Genomic DNA, 19,636 nt, shown 5'->3' on the forward strand with positions numbered 1-19,636 from the left:
TATTGTATACCTTTCATCACAGAAGATGTAGGTCCCCACTTGCTTACCTCACCATTCTGACCAAGGTCCAGGTCGGTGGCAGACACCTGAATGACAAATGTCCCAACACCAGCTCCCTCTGTTACCGAGGCTTCATAAATAGATGAAGTGAAGAATGGGACATTGTCATTGACATCTAAAATATCAAAAAGAGTATATAAGAGAAAACTACAAAAATTGAAAGAAAAAGAAAAAAAAGCCTTATGATTATACTGTAACATCACTGAACAGCTTACACACCTGTTACATTAATATAGATCATAGCGAATGCTGCGAGAGGAACTGCAGCAACGTTCTGTGCTCTAACCCTCAGCAGAAAGCTCTTTGTTGTTTCATAATCTAGTGACTCAGCTACCAGGATTGAAGCAGAACCGTCATGTCTGTTTGGAGTCAGGTAGAAACGAACTGGCATGTTGGTCTCCGGAACAAGTCCCTCTTCTAGGTTATAAGTCACACGGGGATCACCAAGAGAAGAAGTTGCTTTGATTGTCTGCACAGTTCAAAAAGTTTGCATAATCAACACTTTTGTAAGTACAGCAACATTTCTAAAAGCTTTTCTGTATTGACTCTCCCAGATCTTCAGCTCTCAACTGAAAACACTAGGACAAGTATTTCTCGATACCAAAACTTAACCCTGCCTGACACATCTCCAGGCTGCAAACAGCTGCAGCCAAAGGTTACCAGTCATTACATGTTTGGTTACTCATGCTTTTATCCTAAAAATAGGTATTTTGGGGTTACTTCATAAAGCTGTTCCAACTACTCATTCCAAGCAATCAAACTGAACTACTCTAAGCACTTTAAGCCCAATAATCACCTCAGGTAACACGGAAGCATTCAAAAATGTCAGAACACCTATAGTGTTGTCCAAATGGGAAGGAAATTAAATAGTGGCTGCACACATATAAATTAGCGCAAAAATGCTGGTTACCATTAGCATTTCTGAAAGAAAACTGATAGCAGATCATTGGTCCCTACAATACACAAAATTGTTACAAAAGCTCACTCTATTTAAACAAATAAGCAATGTTCAGTTACTCTATAGCCTTAGAGCTACAGACAAAGAAGTCTGTCCCAACCTTACCAAAACTGATGCATCTCGTGTAGTATTCTCTGGAATAACAACTTCATAGCTGTCTCTTTCCCACTGTGGAGGCTGGTTTTTTGCACTGGTAATAGTTACCACAAGCTCAACTTTACTGCTCCTATTACCTCCATCTGTAGCAATTATCTCTCGAATTATAGATGACCTCTGAAGAGTAAAAAAGGTTTAATTATAGAGGGATTTGGTCAACTGGTTTTGCTCCAATGTTTGGGGTTTTTTTCCACAAAATAAATGAATACATAAAATTAAAGGCACACTTAAAAAAACCTGCACAGAAGAAAAACATCCACAACTGCAGAATACTGAGCTCAGAATATGAAGTAGGTGCAAGGTTGCTGAAAATTCTGCCATTTGCTTTACTTAAGATTGTTGGAAAATGTTGCTATTTGTCTCAATAAACCTTAGCAAATTTCACATGAAGTTTAAAACAAAACCAAAAAACCCCACTTTGTGGACCCCCTGAGTTCTTAAGCTTACCTATCAACAGTTTTTGTTATTAGGTCCGTAGGATTCTTAGATTCAATAAAGAAAATATATAAAAGGATACACCTTCACCAAAGCTTTGTGTGTCAGTTACTTAGAAGTTAAATTTCAGTATGCCGTGGTTTAATCCCTGCCAGCAAGCAAGCACCACACAGCCGCTCGCTCACTCCCCGCTCCCCGGTGGGATGGGGGAGAGAATCGAAGAGTAAAAGTGACTAACCTCGTGGGTTAAGAATGGTTTAATGCTTGAAATAAAATATTACAATAATAATAACAGTAATAATAATAATAATGATAATAATAATTTTAAAAATTGTAACTAAAAGGAAAACAACAAAAAGAGAAAGAAATAAAACCCAAGAAAGACAAGTGATGCAAATGAAAAACAATTGCTCACCACCAACCGATGCCCTGAGCAGCAGTCCCTGGTTTATACACTGAGCATGATGTCATATGGTACGGAATAGCCCTTTGGCCAGTTGGGGTCAGCTGCCCTGGCTGTGTCCCCTCCCAGCTTCTTGTGCACCTCCAGCCTCCTCGCTGGTAGTGCAGTGCGAGAAGCTGAAGTCCTTGACTTAGTGTAAACACTGCTTAGCAACAACTAAAACATCAGTGTGGTATCAACATTATTCTCATCGTAAATCCAAAACACAGCTTTATACCAGCTACTAGGCAGAAAATTAACTCTATCCCAGCTGAAACCAGGACATAATATTAAAAATATCTACTAGGTATTTAAAGATTGACATCCACAACAATATTTTCTTTTCAACACAAATTACTACTCTGAAAATATCAAACTGCTTATGTAGGTATCTAGAAATGACTGAAACTGGTGAATTTTAGATAACACCATGCAACAATTTTGTTCATTATGCCTTCACCTTCTTGAGGGATAGCTATGCTTAGTCCACCATGACTAACATGTATCAAGAAGCAAAATTTCACACTCTTTCACATTCAGGTTTGTGTCTTAACTCATTGCCTGTTAACATACTGAAGTCCTACACCTGGTTTCTTGCTCCCCTGCTTACGGTCTCAGCCCTCCAGTCCTTGGTATTAGTATGCCAAAGCTAAGGAAATGGGAAGAACAAGTTCTCAGAGGCAGTGCTGTCAGCTTTCCAGCTGAAAGCAGGGCTGGCTTATGTGCAATTCACAGTCAATGAACTCATCAGCTAAAAGCGTTAGTCTCATATTTAATTTAAACATGACGTATTGATCCTTTAATGTGAAGGGGTAACATGGAGGTAAGGACAAACTCATGACCTCAGTCCCTCCTACGATATATTGAGATAGACAGCTTAAAAAGGAAAGCAAGCGTCATACCTGAGATATGGGTTGGTTCACAAACACCCAGCCTGTAGTAGGATTAATTTGAAAATAATTTGGTTCTTCATTTGCTATTGAATATGTAATGGCAGCATGTGAGCTGTAGTCATCATCATGGGCTGCAACACGAAGAAAGCTGGTCCCAACTCTTGTGTCCTCTCTTAGGAAATCTAATGTAAGGAAAGGATATTTCAAACTGATCATTAGTTCACTAAAGTATCATGAACATCTTACTAAGAAATGAAGAAATACTAAAGTAATAATGTATGGAAGTTACAACTTTATCTTCCTTGGAACAATGGCCATAAAACTCAAAATGAAAGAGCTGCTATCTCTCCAGAGCTATGGATCACATTTGAACTTCGTATTATCACATTCATAACCTGGAATTCTTATTGCTCGTAAGATACTACCTTTTTTTTTTGTCTTGTATTTTTACTAAGGGACTAATTGCTCTGTATGAAATACACATAAATGGAATTTTAATTTATTGCATAGAACCAGAAGAAAATGACCACATTGTGAGAAACTACTTTCTAGGATTTCCATAGTATAACTAACGGAGAATTAACAGTCTTCATTCTTTTATTAATATTATACATGCCTCTGAGTATTTAGCCATAAACAGGAAGGGCTTTTTGAAGAACCAAGAAGGAAAGGTAAAACAACAAACAATGAAGAATGATGAAATACAAATGGGAGAAGTATGTAATCAAAAGTTATGACAAAAATCTATTAATCAGAAAACAAAGGATACAGTTAGCGCTCAGCGCTGAACACTCACATGCTTATTACAACTTGCACATCTCTGTGTAGTACCACAGACATTTGGCATACTCAGATAAGGAAAGATACTGACATAGCTATTGTTTCAAGGAATTTTGCCATAACGACACTCAGGAAGACCTACGAGTCAAGACTGTACTTGTTACATTGCACATTGCACAGAATAACAATTCTGCAATTAATTAAAGTAAGTAAGTGCATCTCTGGCTGCAATCACCCAGTTGTTCACAAGATCTACTGCCAGGAAAGACAAAATCCAAAAATCTTGGACATCAGGTAAGCTCACGCTCAGGGCACCGAAACTATCCAATGACTCTCAATTACATTCATAGTGGGTGTTTTCAAATCGGGGATCATTGTCATTTTGGTCCAGGATGATAATATTTATCTGACATATTCCAATGAGTGGTTCCGCTGCCTGATCTGTTGCTGTCACAGTGATAGGATATTCCCTCTGTTTTTCTCGATCAAATACCTGAACAGTTGTCAGAACTCCTGAAAACAAATTAAATACCGGAGAGTTAAAATACTATGCATTTGACAATATTCCACATTTACATGTTTATTTGTCTGTCAATACATTGAGATACAACGCAATAGGTTAAATACACCTATAATGTGAACATCAGGTTCAAGGATCCAATCACAAGATTTAACAAATTTCATCAGCTTAAACTGTACTGCTCAGGCAGATACAAACTTCATATACACTCACATTTACACACAATTGAACTTAAATTTAGAAAACAGGTAAGTACCAAACTAACTGTAAGAAAATGAGTTTATAAAAACCATTTCTTCTGAAAAGCAATAAGTACAGGGTAAAGGCATGTTTCATGTCTTTTATGCTCCAAAAGTCTGGCCTGAATTTAGTTTTGGCCTTCCAAGACTTAGTTTCTTTGCTGTTTGTAAGACTACTATCATTCGGATAAATCATTTATATGCCATTAGCAACGCTGAAAGATAATGTGCACTGAAAATATGGTGGGTTTTTTAAATCTAGTTACAAAACCACAGAAGTTATTTCACACAGCAGAACTTCCACATTTCAGGGAAAACATGAGTTCTAGTTCAGTAATGGACATGTATTAAAAGGGAGAATATCTGTTCACGCAGTTAGTAGTTTATATTTTTTCTGCTATCAAAAAACTCAATGAAAAAGCACAAAGTCTGATTTTATTTAAGCTTTTTTTCCATCAGTGTAACAAAGTGGTTTCTATGTGCCGCTACCAGTTCTGATATTTGCTTTACCTGTGTCAGGATGAATACTAAATGCTGGCAGGACACCACCTCTGTGCACCAAGCCATATTTCACTATACCATTGGCTCCTTCATCAGCATCAGTGGCTTCAACCTGCAGTACAACTGTCCCTGAAGGCTGGTTTTCCAATACAGAAGCATGTTCCCGATAATACTGACACTAAGAGAGGGGAGGGGGAAAAAAAAAAAAAAAAAGAAAAATCAAGGACTTACCATGCCATTTGATTTAAAGATATACTAGAGGGAAAAAAATGAAAAAAAAAGATTTAGCTACATTTCCATTCACGTGCGCTGATGTCAATGTTTTATCTGTACCATGATTAATTTACAGACTTCACTTCCTATTTTGCGGTTATATGAACAACACACAACGTGAGTCCATGGAGCATCTCCAACTAGTGAAAATATTTGGAGAAAAAGCTACAGTTGCAAATACTTCCAAATGCAAATATTTTTCTATATTAGCAAAAGTCTTATAAAAAAGAGGGCATACGCTTGCCCAAACCACAGAGTTGCTCTAGTCAAAAAGGGATTTCTACACAAAGTAACTTTGTCAAGGACAGATTACTGAGGATTTCCAACACTGACTTAACAGTCACTGACTTTTCAAAGTATGCAACATCGCCCATCAACATTTTTGCCATCAGCATCAAACTTGAAATTTTTAGACAACGAATCTGTAATACGAATTAAGATTCTGAAAACATATTCAAGCCTTTGTTTTTTACAGTACTTTACAAATTAAGCTAAAACACTTTCATTCTTCTCTTTCATCAGTTCCAGATGTACAATCATCAAAAGAAGCCTATGCAATTTAGAGAGGTATTTTGGAATATTAGTCCACTGCATAGATAGCTATACCTATCGAATCCTCATGACGTATGTCACACTGAACCTCCAAAAGTTATTCACTCAACCTTATCTTCTAAAATGCCAGAGATGAGATGTGGTTCAGGGAAGAGAGACTGCTCAAAGGAGCTGTTCTGCCACAAGAGGAGAACAAACCTTAGGAGAGGGATGGAAAAGATGGAGAGGACAGCAGCATCAGGACTCAAAGAGACGAAAGCAGACCGCTTCTTGAATAGCTCATCTGCTGCATCACTTGCAGTGACAACACAGTCTTAAACATTTACCACACAGTCTAATACAAATGACCGAGCCTCATATATTTACCTTCTGAAAGACAGGTTTGTTATTGTTGACATCATCAATTTTCACAACAACCTGGGCAGTACTTGTAAGAGAATGGGGCCCTCCAGAGGCGTTATCATCAGTAGCTGTGACATTAAGTACATATTCTGTCCCCTGCAGCTTAGGAAACGGACTTGAACGAAGTCTAACTAGCCCTATAAAAACAACAATAGGTTGTGTTTTTTTATTTTTTTACTACATTAACCAATTACTGTTGTTATTCTCACTAATACGCACAACAACAAACCATTCTGGTTTACTCATTCACCAATAAACCACAAGGCTGCTACAGTTGAATTTAACTACGGTATTTTTACTGCAGTCTGATATTAAAACAAAACTAAGACAGCTCAACAGGTTGGTTTGTCTGCAGGTACGTCTACAGAGCTAAATGAGACAACACCTACAACTCAGCTGACCTGCACATATTAGCTTTAGTCTATCTACTGCCGAAAAAACAAAACAAAACAAAAAAATCCAGAGAAACATCGTGGCAGACTTCTGTTTAACCTGCACCAGCCCCACCGGCAAGCCTGGCTATGTTCCTGTATCATTATTGCAGTGAACCATGTGTCACCATGTCTACAGCTGTAGCTACCCATGCTCGCTCAACTCAAACTAGTACCAGTTTACCTTCCTGCAGCACAATCATAGCAGCATTTAGCTATATAGACATATCCCCAGAAACCTGTATTTTGCTACTCTCCCGAGTCACCCAAAAGATACACCCTGCTGGATGGGACATAAAGGCACTGTCAGAGAAAGATCTACGAAAGATTTGCTACAAAAGCAAAAGAGACTACAGCTGAGACCACGCAGTAAGAAGCTGTCATTCTTTTGCTCCATCATCCATCAATCACCTCTATTACTCATCAGACCTAACAGCAATTGTCATTACAACAGAGTATTGTCACAGCACCAATGTCACTCAATTTGCTCGCAAATGTATTGCTTTAGCTGCAGCACTTATTTTTGACACATTTCCATTTTACCTTGGCATTTCTGTGACAAGGGGGTACAGACTATTCCCCTGACATCATTTCTGAAAAGAAACTGCTGCAAGCCACTGTAAAAACCTTTATTGGTTTATGAAGCAACAAAAGCCCAATCGTGTTTTAAAAAAAATGATGTTTCTAAAATTAAGTTTCAACAACTATAAAAATTAATTTGTAAAAAAGCATAAGAGTACATATACATGATTATCTATATTACAACTATGAAGCTACTCCTAAGAGATGCTATCAATCAAATGTTAAGATTCTTTGAGCACTTACAATAACGACTTTCAGAAGCATCAGATACACTACCCCCCTGTGGCAAGCAGACACTTTTAAAACCATTGTTTCTCTTTAGGTGCCAAAGTATCATTAGAAATTTAACTCTTGGAACCTACAACTCTATTTGTAAGTCAGAAAGGATAAAAGGAGCTCTCAATAAATTCAGGATCATACTTCAACACTTGCAAGTTACCTGCAGACCATATTTTTGGGAACATTTCAGAATCTAACATTAATATTGCAAAAACATGATTTGCATTGAAATTAAAATTCCATGTTAAGTGAACTCTAGGAAATAAAGAGAAGCAATAACTTAGGGCAGCTTACTCCTTCCTATATATTCAGCACTTGCGCTTTGAAAAATGTAAGTTCAGATTTTGATTGCAGTTCAAAACAGGTTAAATATAAAGGTTAAATAAATATAAAGGTTAAATATATTTAGGTTATATATAAAGGTTATATATAAATGTAAAATATATAAATATAAATATAAATATATAAATATATAATTTATAATAATATAAATATATTGTATATTTATATATAATTATATAAATTATTATAAAATATAATAATTATAATATAATATAAGATTATAAATATATAATTATGTAATATAATAATAATTTATATATAAATATATATTTTTATATAATTATAAATATATAAATATATAATTTATAATAATATAAATATATAAATATATAAGTAAATATAAATATAAATATATAAATATAAAGGTTAAATATATTTTTATAAATATAAAAATTAACTGAAGTTAATTAAGTTACTTCAGTCCATCACGGGATTTCAATTTCGTTGCCTGTTTCTGTTTCAAAACATCCTCTTGTTTTTTCAAGCAATGAACAGCAAATAGATCCTATTAATTTAAAGGGATATGCCAGCCTACTCAGATGTGTGTTCGTGCATTTTCTTTCGAATTTTTTTTTTTTAATTGAAGACACCAGTGTTGCGGGATTTTTTTCCTTTGGGGTTTTAAAAATATGCAACTGCTAAAAAGAATTTTAAAAGATGTAAAAACTGGTATTTCGGAACAAAGGACCACAAAGTATTCTCCACACATTTTTTTTTTATGCATGTAGTATTCTTGGCTAAGTAACATTGCTCATGTGAATGATTTTGTCCTTAAATGAAAAATATACTTACTGAGTTCATATTTTATATACTTTTGCCTTCATTGAAATAAAACAGTAGTAGTCTCATTCCACCTACAAATGCACCATTTTGCATCAGTACAACGCAAGTAAACTCGGTTAAGACGTGTTTGCTCACACATGCGTCATCAGGACATAGACATAAGCATGGGGAAAAAAAGCCTCATCTAAAAACCCAAATGCCCACTTTAAACCAGTTAAAACTGAGTTACTGAAAAAGTTGCACAAAGAAAACTTCTCCAGTCAGAACTGTCATCCTATTGCTTTTTCTTCTCACATGGCTATTTGATTGCTACCAGTATCTTTGGCTAATCGCAGCAGGTAGGTGCCAAGCTTTGAGTGCACCGACAGGCCTTGCAAACTCTTCTGCCTGCTCCCTGGGTTTGGCTGCCCATGTTCAAGGCCAGCTCTGACACAATGCATCTGGCTAACCGTGGATCAGACAGTTCATCGTCACAACCTTGTCTGTGGCCTCTGCCCTACGGCTCCGGAGCTGCACTTAAGCTCAGGTCTTTTCCTGAGCTCCCCCAGGGTTGTGCTGTACCCGGCCACGTATATTGCTGACACTGACCCTGCCTTGCTGACTTGGCTTCCCAGCCTGACCGGAGACCTGCCTCATCACCGCAAATCTGCCTCGTGAGCACTGGACTGTTGGATGAACCAGGTTTATATCACGGGACCTGCTTTGCTCTTCTTGCTCAGGATGGTGCTCTGTGGCTGTGAGGTCCCTGCCCCTGCCTGCCTTGCTGTCACCCTCGACTCCTATTTCACCTCACCCTGCAGAGTAGCCCTTTCTTGCTACAACTTTGAAACTAGTCTCCTAGACTAAATGTTATTCAAATCCTTGTTTGACATTTTGGAATGTCACTGTTATCAACAATAACATTCTCTATTAAGTTACTGTCTATTAAGTTACCTGTTACCTACAATGCTCTCTATTAAGTTACTGACTGAAAGCAAACAATGAGCAAGTAAGATAGGTCAATTATACAAAACTTCTAGGAAAATGATACGATTTTTTTGACATTATAAGAAATTCTAGAATAATTACATCTTTTTCCTATACTTTTTAAAACAAGGTTAGTATTAGCTTCAAAAATAGCATATGCTATTCAGTTTTTATAATTGCTACCTAATGAAGACCAAATTCAAGCTGCATCACATCAGAATCAACATTATGACTGCAGCAGCAAAGAGCTAATATATTATTACCTGCCTTAGGATCAATAACAAAGTTTCCTTGTTGATTCCCAGACAGAATATCATATGTCACACCATCTCCATCAGGGTCAACAGCATTAACTGTAGCAATCAGTGTGTTTGGGCCCGCATCCTCAGAAACAAAACTCCTGTAGCTGTTAAAAGAAATTATGGCAACACATTTATTAATTTAGACAGGAAATAATATACACAGAACTATGCTTTCCAATGCCTACTGACTACTTGTACAAAGGGTACTGCAGAGATTTGTAATTTATTAATACAATTACACTGATAAGATGTTTCTTTGTTGACAAGTGAAATGATAGTATTGATGATCTATCCAATCATTCAGGTCTGTTGTTACCTCCCATAGACTTCCATTGCAAACTTTCAGCAGTATTGAAGTTCTGAAGCTTAGCTTTGCAACACGACTTGGGCTAAATGCAGAATTCACTTTTTTTTTTAAAATTTAAAAAAAATGAGTTGCATGATTCACTGAATCAAAGCAAACATTTGCTAAGTTAAAGCACTGCTTGTTATAGCACACTTTCTGACACAAGCTCTCAAAACGCTTTCAGTGTAGTCTTTGCACCAGCATGACTAAGATGAGAATCAAATCTGGAAGATATGCACATAATGTCAGTTTTACAAAAATCTCTTCTCAAGTTCAGACACATCACTGGCATTGTAAGCTCTTAAGAGGCATTATCAGCCTAAGCTTAATGCCCTCTAGAGTAGAAAAGCCCCCTGCTTTAGTAAAGTCCCAAATATTATTTCATCTGACTGGACTGAGCATAGACCAGGCTAAGCATACTGCAGACCTGTCCATAGTAGATATCCCAAAGCTCAGCCGTAAGAATGAACTACAGCTGTCTGTATCCAACAATATAGATAAAATACATATGTACCACTGGGTTCAGAGTGCTTATGGACCCACTCTCCATATGCTGAGAATAGGAAAAAAATCAAAGAAAATGGATGCACAGAAAACCTCTCCCTTAGCTTTTGTTGTCTAGATATATGTGTTTTCATCAAAACCTTTGTAGAAACAGGTTTTTTTTCTTCCCCCAATTTAATACACAGTGAAGTAAGAGAAGTAAATTATTCTGGTTTAGCTCAGTCACAACCCTCTAGACACTGTCTTAATTCTGCATCTGGAAAGCAAATGAACAGTAATTCTGATAATTTTGAACATGAAATATAGGGACAGAAGAGATCAAGTCATCAGAAGAGGTCTCTTAAAAAGGAGAAAGTAAAAACTGACAAAACGAAACAGAGTGGTAGCCTTAAGCATTTTGTAACTGAGATAAAGAATAACTGTGATGAAAGAAAGCTCGTGGCAAGGAATCATAAGTTTACACTGGACTGTAAATCTATTTAAACGAAGGGCTAGAAGGAATATGTATTTACATTGTCTGGGAAAACTCAGGTGCTTCATCATTCACATTTGAAACGTGGATCCTAATAGTTGCTGTCCCAGTCTTCGGTTCTTCCCCTTTATCTACAGCCATAATTATGAACTCATAAAGATGGTTAGGTCGCTCATAGTCCAACTGTGTTGCTGGAAAAATAGTACCATGAGAAGTAATACTAAAGTCTTGACTCAAAGTGTAATATAGTAATTCGGCATTCTCTTTTGAATCGCAGTCAGTGGCTGTCACTATTAAAAAAAGAAAAGAAAGACATTGTGTAGATCAGTTTGTGAAACGGAATGTTAAGTACTTTAACAAGAGAACTGGTGTGTAGTGTAAAACTGTAATAGCATTTGCCTGGGCATGTGGTGCTTGAAATAATTTATAAAACTGTGCTATCCCCTGTGCATTTAATTAAACTAACCCTTACTTGAAAATAAGTTGTTTTAAAAAAAAAAAAAAAAAAGAAAAAAAAGTTAAGTCCCTGGTTGAATTCTGATACTAGATCTTGCCTTTGCCTGCTGGATTTAAAGAGCCCTGTACTACCAAGAACATATTCCCACACAGAGACGTATATTCGCAGCTCCACCTGATCTATACTGCTGACTTAAGATCACTCAGATGGTTCACACCCTGCATGATTAAAGACGAAATATTTACATATATTATTCAACTGATGCAAGTTATGCGTTTGTCACACCCTACCCATAACCTCTAAAAACCTATGCTAAAAGCGCAGTTACCAGAACAGTAACTGACAGACTACCATTAGTACAGGATAAATCACTAAGTAGAACAGTAGGAGGTTATAAAATCCTATTTAGAAGGGAACAGCAATTTTCCTGTAGTTTAATTTCCTTTTTCCTCTCAAGATTTATAAGAAGTTTATGTAAGGGTTAAAGACTAATATAAGGCCCTTCTACAACTGCTTAGTTGACATAAATTTGTTTTATTGCCAGGACCTGCTCATTTCTTTATGAACATTTTCAATATAAGGTTTTTGTGGTTTACAAAATCAAAATTTACATAATTTATAGAGCATCATCATTTAAAGCTTAAGTTATTGGTTACATTGAGAATAAGTGAAGTCTTTTTCTCAAGCATCCAAACAAAACCTCACATAAGAGTTAAACCATAGAAGAGGCTTTTAATGCAAAAGAGCCGTATTCTCTACAGCAAGTCCACATAGGACTCTTAAAGATGGGCAGAGAAGATGAGCTGATGTGTCCATAATTTCTGATCCAACATCACATGCTTCCTTCAAAAAAAGAAACGTTGCAAGATTGCTACTGTAAGTCCACTCCTATAATACCAACCACAACTGAAGTCCTGTTCCTTCAAAATCCTACAAAGAAGATTTGTTTCCTTTGTCTCCCGTCCCCCAGAATTGTTTGGGTTGTGGCAGTAGTAAATAATTATGACCCAATTCTACAAGGTGCCATTTGCCTTCAGAGTTGCACATACTCATGCTGGGGCAGGTAATTTTGCCTTCTGAACTGAATTCTAATTAGTGGGATGAAAAAAAAAATACTCCTACTGAATGTAACAAATTGTTTCAGAAGTACTAACCTTGTAGAAGCGCAGTTGTCATAGTAACCGTTTCAGGAACACCAACTTTGCTGTAAATCGACTGATGAAATTCAGGGGCGCAATCATTCACATCTGTGATTACAACCAAAACCTTAATGGAGAAGAAGGGAATGTTAAACAGCAAAGTGAATCAAGGCAATGACTCCACTGCTCCAGAAATATCGGATGGAAGAATTTCCCCAAAACATCCCTGAGGTCTTCAGAAGCTATAGTACACAGGATAAGCCATTTTTCTTAGATTGCTCTGTTCCTGCTGAGAACCGTCAAAATACTAGATTCCAAAATACCAGGAATTGCCAAGTCCCAGTCCCTTGCAGCAACATTCTCTATTCACCCTTCGTCTCCACTGATTATTCCCTACTACTAATTTAAAAGAAAATGGACCATCTGCTTTCCAAGCATCCTTTTTCCATTATCTTATCTTCCAACACTTCTGTGATTTGTAACACTAAAAATTCTACTGCCAAGCATATTGCATTTCAGCACCATAAATCTCCAAGATCAAGTTCTGAATTCAATTACAGCAGTGTAAATGGAACTGATTATGGTAAAACAAGTAAGAAATACAATTCTGCTTCTAACATCTTTAAAAATGTTTTCTTATTCCTGTGTCAAATATGAGTCCACAGTTGCATTGTTTACAATCCAAACAGTAAGGAGTGTGTTAAATTAACCTTTACGGCGGTTCATGCTGCTATACTTGAGACTGTCTGAAGTTGGTTGAGATATTCTGCATCACAGTGCAACAGACAGATGTATACTCCATCTACCCTTACATAAGTTAGTATAAACTGGGAGTTGCTCTCTCCTAACTATTGAGGTTGTACCAGTGTAAAGCAGGTACAAGTTAAATTACATTTAGGCTAAATGTGTTTGTAAAATCATCTCATAATCCTCTTTCAAGTCATATTCTACCACTCATCTTGTAGTACATAAAAGGGTCAATAGAAATTACCAGTCTCTGGTGTGCTACAGCCACTGTTTGTTACACAGACATACTGTTCCACTGTCTCTCTGTGTCCTCAACACTTGTTCCTAATAGTTCTGCCTCCTGTTCCCTCTATAGTGCACATCTTATTTCCTGCAGCAGGAACGAACTGTTATATTGCATGCATTTCCTAGCTCAGTGAATCCTTGAATTCAAACAACTGTAGTAACTGTTATTTAGAAATATTTTTGCTGTTAAAAAGCTTTCTGAAACACCATGAACCATCATCTTTTAATATCAGTGCAGTTTTTATTACTTTCTCTCTTTACAAGTTCACTATGTGTTCTTGATATGAAACAAATAATTTTCTGTTCTGCCTTTTTTTTAAATTGGAATAATCTTAAATATACATCATATTTTATGAAGGTTTAGAGTAAGACAAAACCTCATGTCTGGCTTGGCCGTATCCATTTCCGTATCTTCCCAGGTAAGGCCTAGGACCTATGATGGGATGGCATATTCATCCCTCAGAAATAGCCTTTTCAGCATCTGCAAGAGTGAGCTCTAAGAGTACGTAAACCAGCCCTCAACATCCACCCATAGACAGAAAGAATTTTAAAATGGACAGTAGAAGAGACAGCATGAGCTGGGGAAATGGGAGCCCCTAGCAAATCTGTACAGAAATATGGAAAGGCTGAAGGAAAATGGAAATACATAGAGACTGCCAGAAGCGAACACCTACCTCAGCTGCACTACTGAATTGTTCCTCATTTTCCTCTGCTCTGACCAAAAGAAGATACTGGTGTTCATCACTCTCATAATCCACACTCCGAGTTAAACTGATATCCCCTGTTGCCCAGTCAATACCGAATAAACCACTAGGATTAGTTAGTAAACTGTAGCTCAGGGATTTCTTTTGATATGATACAGCAGTGACTGTAAGAAAGCTGCAATTGAAAGAGAAAAAAAGAGGACTCTTAGGCGCATAATACAACATACTGAAAAATATGACAAAAATTATAGATATCAGAAATGATGGTGCAATGCTGTAGGTCTGATCAGAGCAATACTCACTGAAGTCAGTGACAGCTGTACCTAAACACCAAATTCAAACATTTTGTTATACTGTAGTTCCATCATCCAGATAAAGATAGGATTCTTGGAAGCAGGACACACTAAGGATTAAAAACACAGGAACAGAGGATTGCATTTTTGCTGCAACTGAATTTGCCTACTCTAAATTTCTTCTATGGTAGCGATGGTTTTCAGGCAGGAAACTAAAAGATACAGCGAGATGCAAAAGATTCATTTTAATAACAGCATGGTAAGATTGCTGCTGCAGTCATACCATCCTAAGTTTCAACAGATAACTGCAAAAGGATAAGCGCCAGTCACTAACAGCGTGCATGTTACAGGTTACACAGGACATGTTTTTAGCTCTTGTCTGGCACTATCTTTTTTCCACTGAAGTCCAATGTGTTTAAAGTCTTCAAGTGGCAAAAACACTTGCAGTATGAGGTAAAATAAGAAATTAAAAAATAAATATTTTTAAAGGGTTTAAAACAGAACACTAATTCCTCAAGTGTTTGTTGCCTTATTATGCAGGTTTCTTAGGAAAAATAATTCTGTCTCCCAGGAGAACCCACCAACACGTATGATCCCGTGACAACTACAATCAAAGAGACAAAACTCAGTTTGTCCAAACTTGTTCCCTGTTTTATTTCCATGCTGCTGTCTTCTCACTTCCCTCAGGTGCACTACTGAAACAATGGAAAAGGTTGCTGTAGGTCATTATCTCACTTCAGTCTTTTTCTGTATTTTCCTATGATATGGTCTCACAGTGAGTTTCAGCCAGCGCACGACCATGTTCCTGCCAACAGGAATTATTTTGCCCTGCTTCTAACTCCGTACCCTGGCTGCATGTTCATACCACCTCGCCTCTCCTGTCAGCACTAGAAATCTCAAGGCCATGCTGTGAGCACATCTAACAACACAACTGAAAACTTTTTTTCTTTTTTTGGCTTTGTCTTTCATCGGATTGGCGCACCCATGCAGCTAGCGTATTAGCACTAGTGGCAGATCAAAGGAAGAGGAAGATTTGGTAACGCTCCTCTGCTCAGCAGCAGTCTTAAATCAGCCTACAATTGTGAAATCCTAAACACAGCGCATAACAGCAACTCTGTTTTCCTGCATACTTGTGCAATTGGTCCAATTTGAATATCAGAACTTTAGGATTCTACAGGTATTTTCATGACTATTTCTGGTCAACACACAACAGGAAACCACTTTCACTGGGCACATTATGGATATTCAAACCTCTTCTAACATAATAATAACCGCATTAAATACTTCATTCCTTTCAGATATTACCAAGTAATTTGACAAACTGACTCATCTACTATCATCTTAGGTGTGCAAACCTATTTTTCAACAGTGATAAAAAATAGTTATAAAGAATTGCATTCTTTTTAATCCTAGGCATTATTGAACCCAAGATGGCAGGTACCTGTTAGGTATTGTAGCATTTCACAATTCTTGCATTTCTTTTATGCCTGTGCTATTTACGTTTATCACAGTTTTAAAGAAAAACCTTGTTATCTACTATTAACAGTTGCTAATTTTTTTTAATCTTAACACACCTTGGTTATTTAGACACTAAAACTGAATGTTGTAGACTGAACAGTAAAATACAAAACTACAGAAAATATAATAACAGTTGAAGGGCCACACAAGGAAGACGTTTACTGGACAAAAGTGTTCGCGATTCAACTGGAAGAGGAAGTGTTTGCCCTAAAACCAAAACAGTCTGGGACAGACGGAACTCAGTATTCAGGTGGACCTATGTTACCAGCATTTTCTGTGATACTTAGATCCACATGGTTAGACAAAGGATGGAAAAATAAAATGACAAGTTTTGTGGCATCTTCATTTTTGCTCAGTTTGTCACCGTGACTGATGAAGACAGCAAAGACAGTCTTTTGTTTCTTCTGGTTTTCACATGATGGAGAAGGCATTTCTCCAAATTTGACACAGAAAATTAATATCTTCTTTCGCACTAGGATATCCTTCTTCATGAGGTAACAGTTTAATTTGTATTCTGCATTTTGTTTGAAAATGAAGACACAACCAACATCTGCTAATACTTTCCATATCATTTAAAAAAGAAACTGTAATTATTCAATACCGCTTTTCTGTATAAAAGGGTGACTAAAAAATACATCAAACTGTACCTTGATCACTTCTATTAAGATATCTGAATTGCTGCTCACAGTATCTATTTATGATTCACGAACAATACTGAGGCTTTGGGGAGATCAAACAGAAGCTAAACTAGGAACACAATCTCACTGCATTATTTTTAACTGTTACTTACGGTTTTCCTTGCGGCATACTTTCAGGTACATAAACAAAGTACGACATGTTGGTGAACTGTGGTGGTCGAAATCCAGCAATTACAGAAACAGAGGCTGGAGGCCCTCTGCTTCCAAGTTTATCTGCTGCTAGTACAGTCAGTAAATACTCCTTGTCCCTGACCAATGGCAAACCTGTCGTTTTAACCCAACCAGTGTCCTTCTCAACTTCAAATCCGTCTTCACCACCTAAAAAGAACAGATCCACAAATTGTCAGCAACAATATTTTTACTTGATTAAAATTAAGAGGAGAATACAGTATCAATTCCCAAGTTGGTTTTGGCTGAGAATCAGCATGCACGCAAAAATTCAAAAGTTTGTTTAGAACTTAGAAATCAGTAATTACATTCATGATTACATTTCTAAGTTGCATTTTACTTCTCTGGACAATTATTACTCTTCTTTATCCTCCAATACTTTGCTGTTGTTTGACCCTAAATATCCCTTACCAGAAAATACCCTGCTAGGGTCCTGGCCAACAGGAACAAATTCAGCTTTGGAGCAGTACTGCTACTCCTCTTAAGGCAGTTTTGAACTATTACTGAAGTTTCTTTTAAGAGCCCCACAAAGAAAATTATTAATTAGTCTGTACTAGCTTTGCAAAGCTAAGGCACAACCCAGACGCTTAGAAATTTGTTAGAAATGAACCAGAAGCACAGCTCCCGCAAGGGAGAAGGAACATTAACCCTCTCCGCCCAACAAACTGTGCTCCACATAGTGCCCTATCTCATAAACGGGCAGTCCAGCAGCGAGGTGCTTACTACTGCTGCCATTGCCAGACTCTTGCCAAAGCCCTGAGGAGTACTGACTGCTCCAGCCCCTATCATCCACCGGGGACAATCTGGGCAGGAACCCAACTTTGCAAGGATAACACACTTCAAATCTGGAAAATCTGTCCGTACCCTTAATAAAAGATGATTTTTCTCACACAGAGCTGAAGGCTTACAAACCTTTTGCAGGAGGAAGGTAAGATCTTTCGCTAACAAAACTGAGGATGAAAGACAAAAGAAGTCATAACAGTGAAGCCTAATACACAGGGAATGAGAGGGTTCAGATTTACCTTCCAAGAGAAAATATTCTACAGCTCCATGGATCCCTTCATCTGCATCCACAGCAAGCAGCTTGTATACTTCAGTGCCTCCCGGAGCTCCAGGGGAAACCACAGCCAAGAACGGGAAGGGCTCCATGGCCCATTCAGGTACGTTGTCATTCACGTCTGTCACAGTAAGTGACAAGTGCACCAAGTACCAATCCTTTCCTAATGGTCACAGAAAAATGAAGAAATACTTAATGGCACTCTGAGTAAGAGAAATATGTATCAGCTCCTGTATATGTATTGCCTGCAATATTGTTGGCATGTAATCCAGAAAAACTTAGTTTTTAAGGTTCTCCTGCAATCAACAGCATCCAGACACAATGGGGAAAATACAATAACCAGCACAAGTACTGCTGAACTGCAAGATTGGGGCCACACATATTACATTCTACAAATACCTCTTTTTAGGAAAGAGCACACATTCTTAAATTTTCAAAATTTGAATACATGTTTTCTGAAAACTTTTTTTTGCCGAAGAAAAAAAAGTATCAAGAAAAATTTTGTTTATGCAATGATTACAGCAACTCTGAATTTTGAAAATTAAATATTCGTTGCCAAAAAAATCTAATCGATCTACCTAACTAATGATTTTCCTGGTTAGAAAGTTCGCTTAAATCCTAACATGGTTTTTGCTTCTGTTAAAGATTAAATGCTGTTAAAAAACAAACAAACAAACAACCCCCCCGAAACAAACAATCACAGAATGGAACTATTCGGTTCCCCAAAAACAGACAAAGAAGATCCTTAAAAATTGAGGAGAAAGTATTTGTTATACATCTGCCATTATCAAATCAACCAGCGAAGACAGTAGAGCTCCTAAACAAGTAATAACTATCAGGCAGGTATTGCTGAAAAGGTGACAGAAAGGAAAAACGTCAGACTGAAGAAACTGCTCTGCAACGTCCAGGAATGGAGTTAAGCATTCCTGTTAAAGGACAAAAGTGTGGGAAAGTACCCTGGGTGAAGAAAGTTTCTGAACACAAGACCAAAGGATAGGATTAAAATCTTCACGTTCCAAAGAAAGCAAAGTGATACAGAAGACAGAAAGCCATTTTCTCCTTAATAATTTTATATATACTTTTAAGTGAAAAAAATGCTTCCTTCAATCACACACAGCTAGCTCAGATTTTGAAGGAACTTAGCTGGGGTAACACAAGACCGTGACAAAGTGACTATTTTTTTTGTAACTGGTAATATTTATCAGTAACATCAAGGAGCACAGTAACTTGGGCCTTTTGGCCAGCGTGGCTCCAACTGGACTGGCACTGAACTTGGAAAAAGTTTTGCTACAGAAGCCAACTTGAGTGTTCCAGCACTCCATATTTAATGCCTCTGGCTACAGGAAAGTGGT

General features: G+C 37.2%; 1 protein-coding gene across 1 annotated transcript in view; it reads right to left on the minus strand.

Moving 5' to 3' along the window:
• Positions 1-19,636, minus strand: part of LOC309593921 (neural-cadherin-like) — a gene marked incomplete at both ends in the record, with an annotated part of 66,395 nt that overhangs the window by 30,311 nt on the left and 16,448 nt on the right. The window contains 13 exons of the mRNA XM_082319072.1: positions 48-175; positions 280-529; positions 1,124-1,291; positions 2,954-3,126; positions 4,067-4,237; positions 4,994-5,162; positions 6,176-6,348; positions 9,858-10,000; positions 11,259-11,508; positions 12,830-12,941; positions 14,521-14,725; positions 17,152-17,377; positions 18,250-18,447. Coding sequence (XP_082175198.1) covers positions 48-175; positions 280-529; positions 1,124-1,291; positions 2,954-3,126; positions 4,067-4,237; positions 4,994-5,162; positions 6,176-6,348; positions 9,858-10,000; positions 11,259-11,508; positions 12,830-12,941; positions 14,521-14,725; positions 17,152-17,377; positions 18,250-18,447 — 2,366 coding nt within the window. The remainder of the gene's footprint in view (positions 1-47; positions 176-279; positions 530-1,123; positions 1,292-2,953; positions 3,127-4,066; positions 4,238-4,993; positions 5,163-6,175; positions 6,349-9,857; positions 10,001-11,258; positions 11,509-12,829; positions 12,942-14,520; positions 14,726-17,151; positions 17,378-18,249; positions 18,448-19,636) is intronic.

This window comes from Platalea leucorodia (assembly GCF_965183815.1).
Source record: "Platalea leucorodia genome assembly, chromosome: 8".
Lineage (NCBI taxonomy): Eukaryota > Metazoa > Chordata > Aves > Pelecaniformes > Threskiornithidae > Platalea > Platalea leucorodia.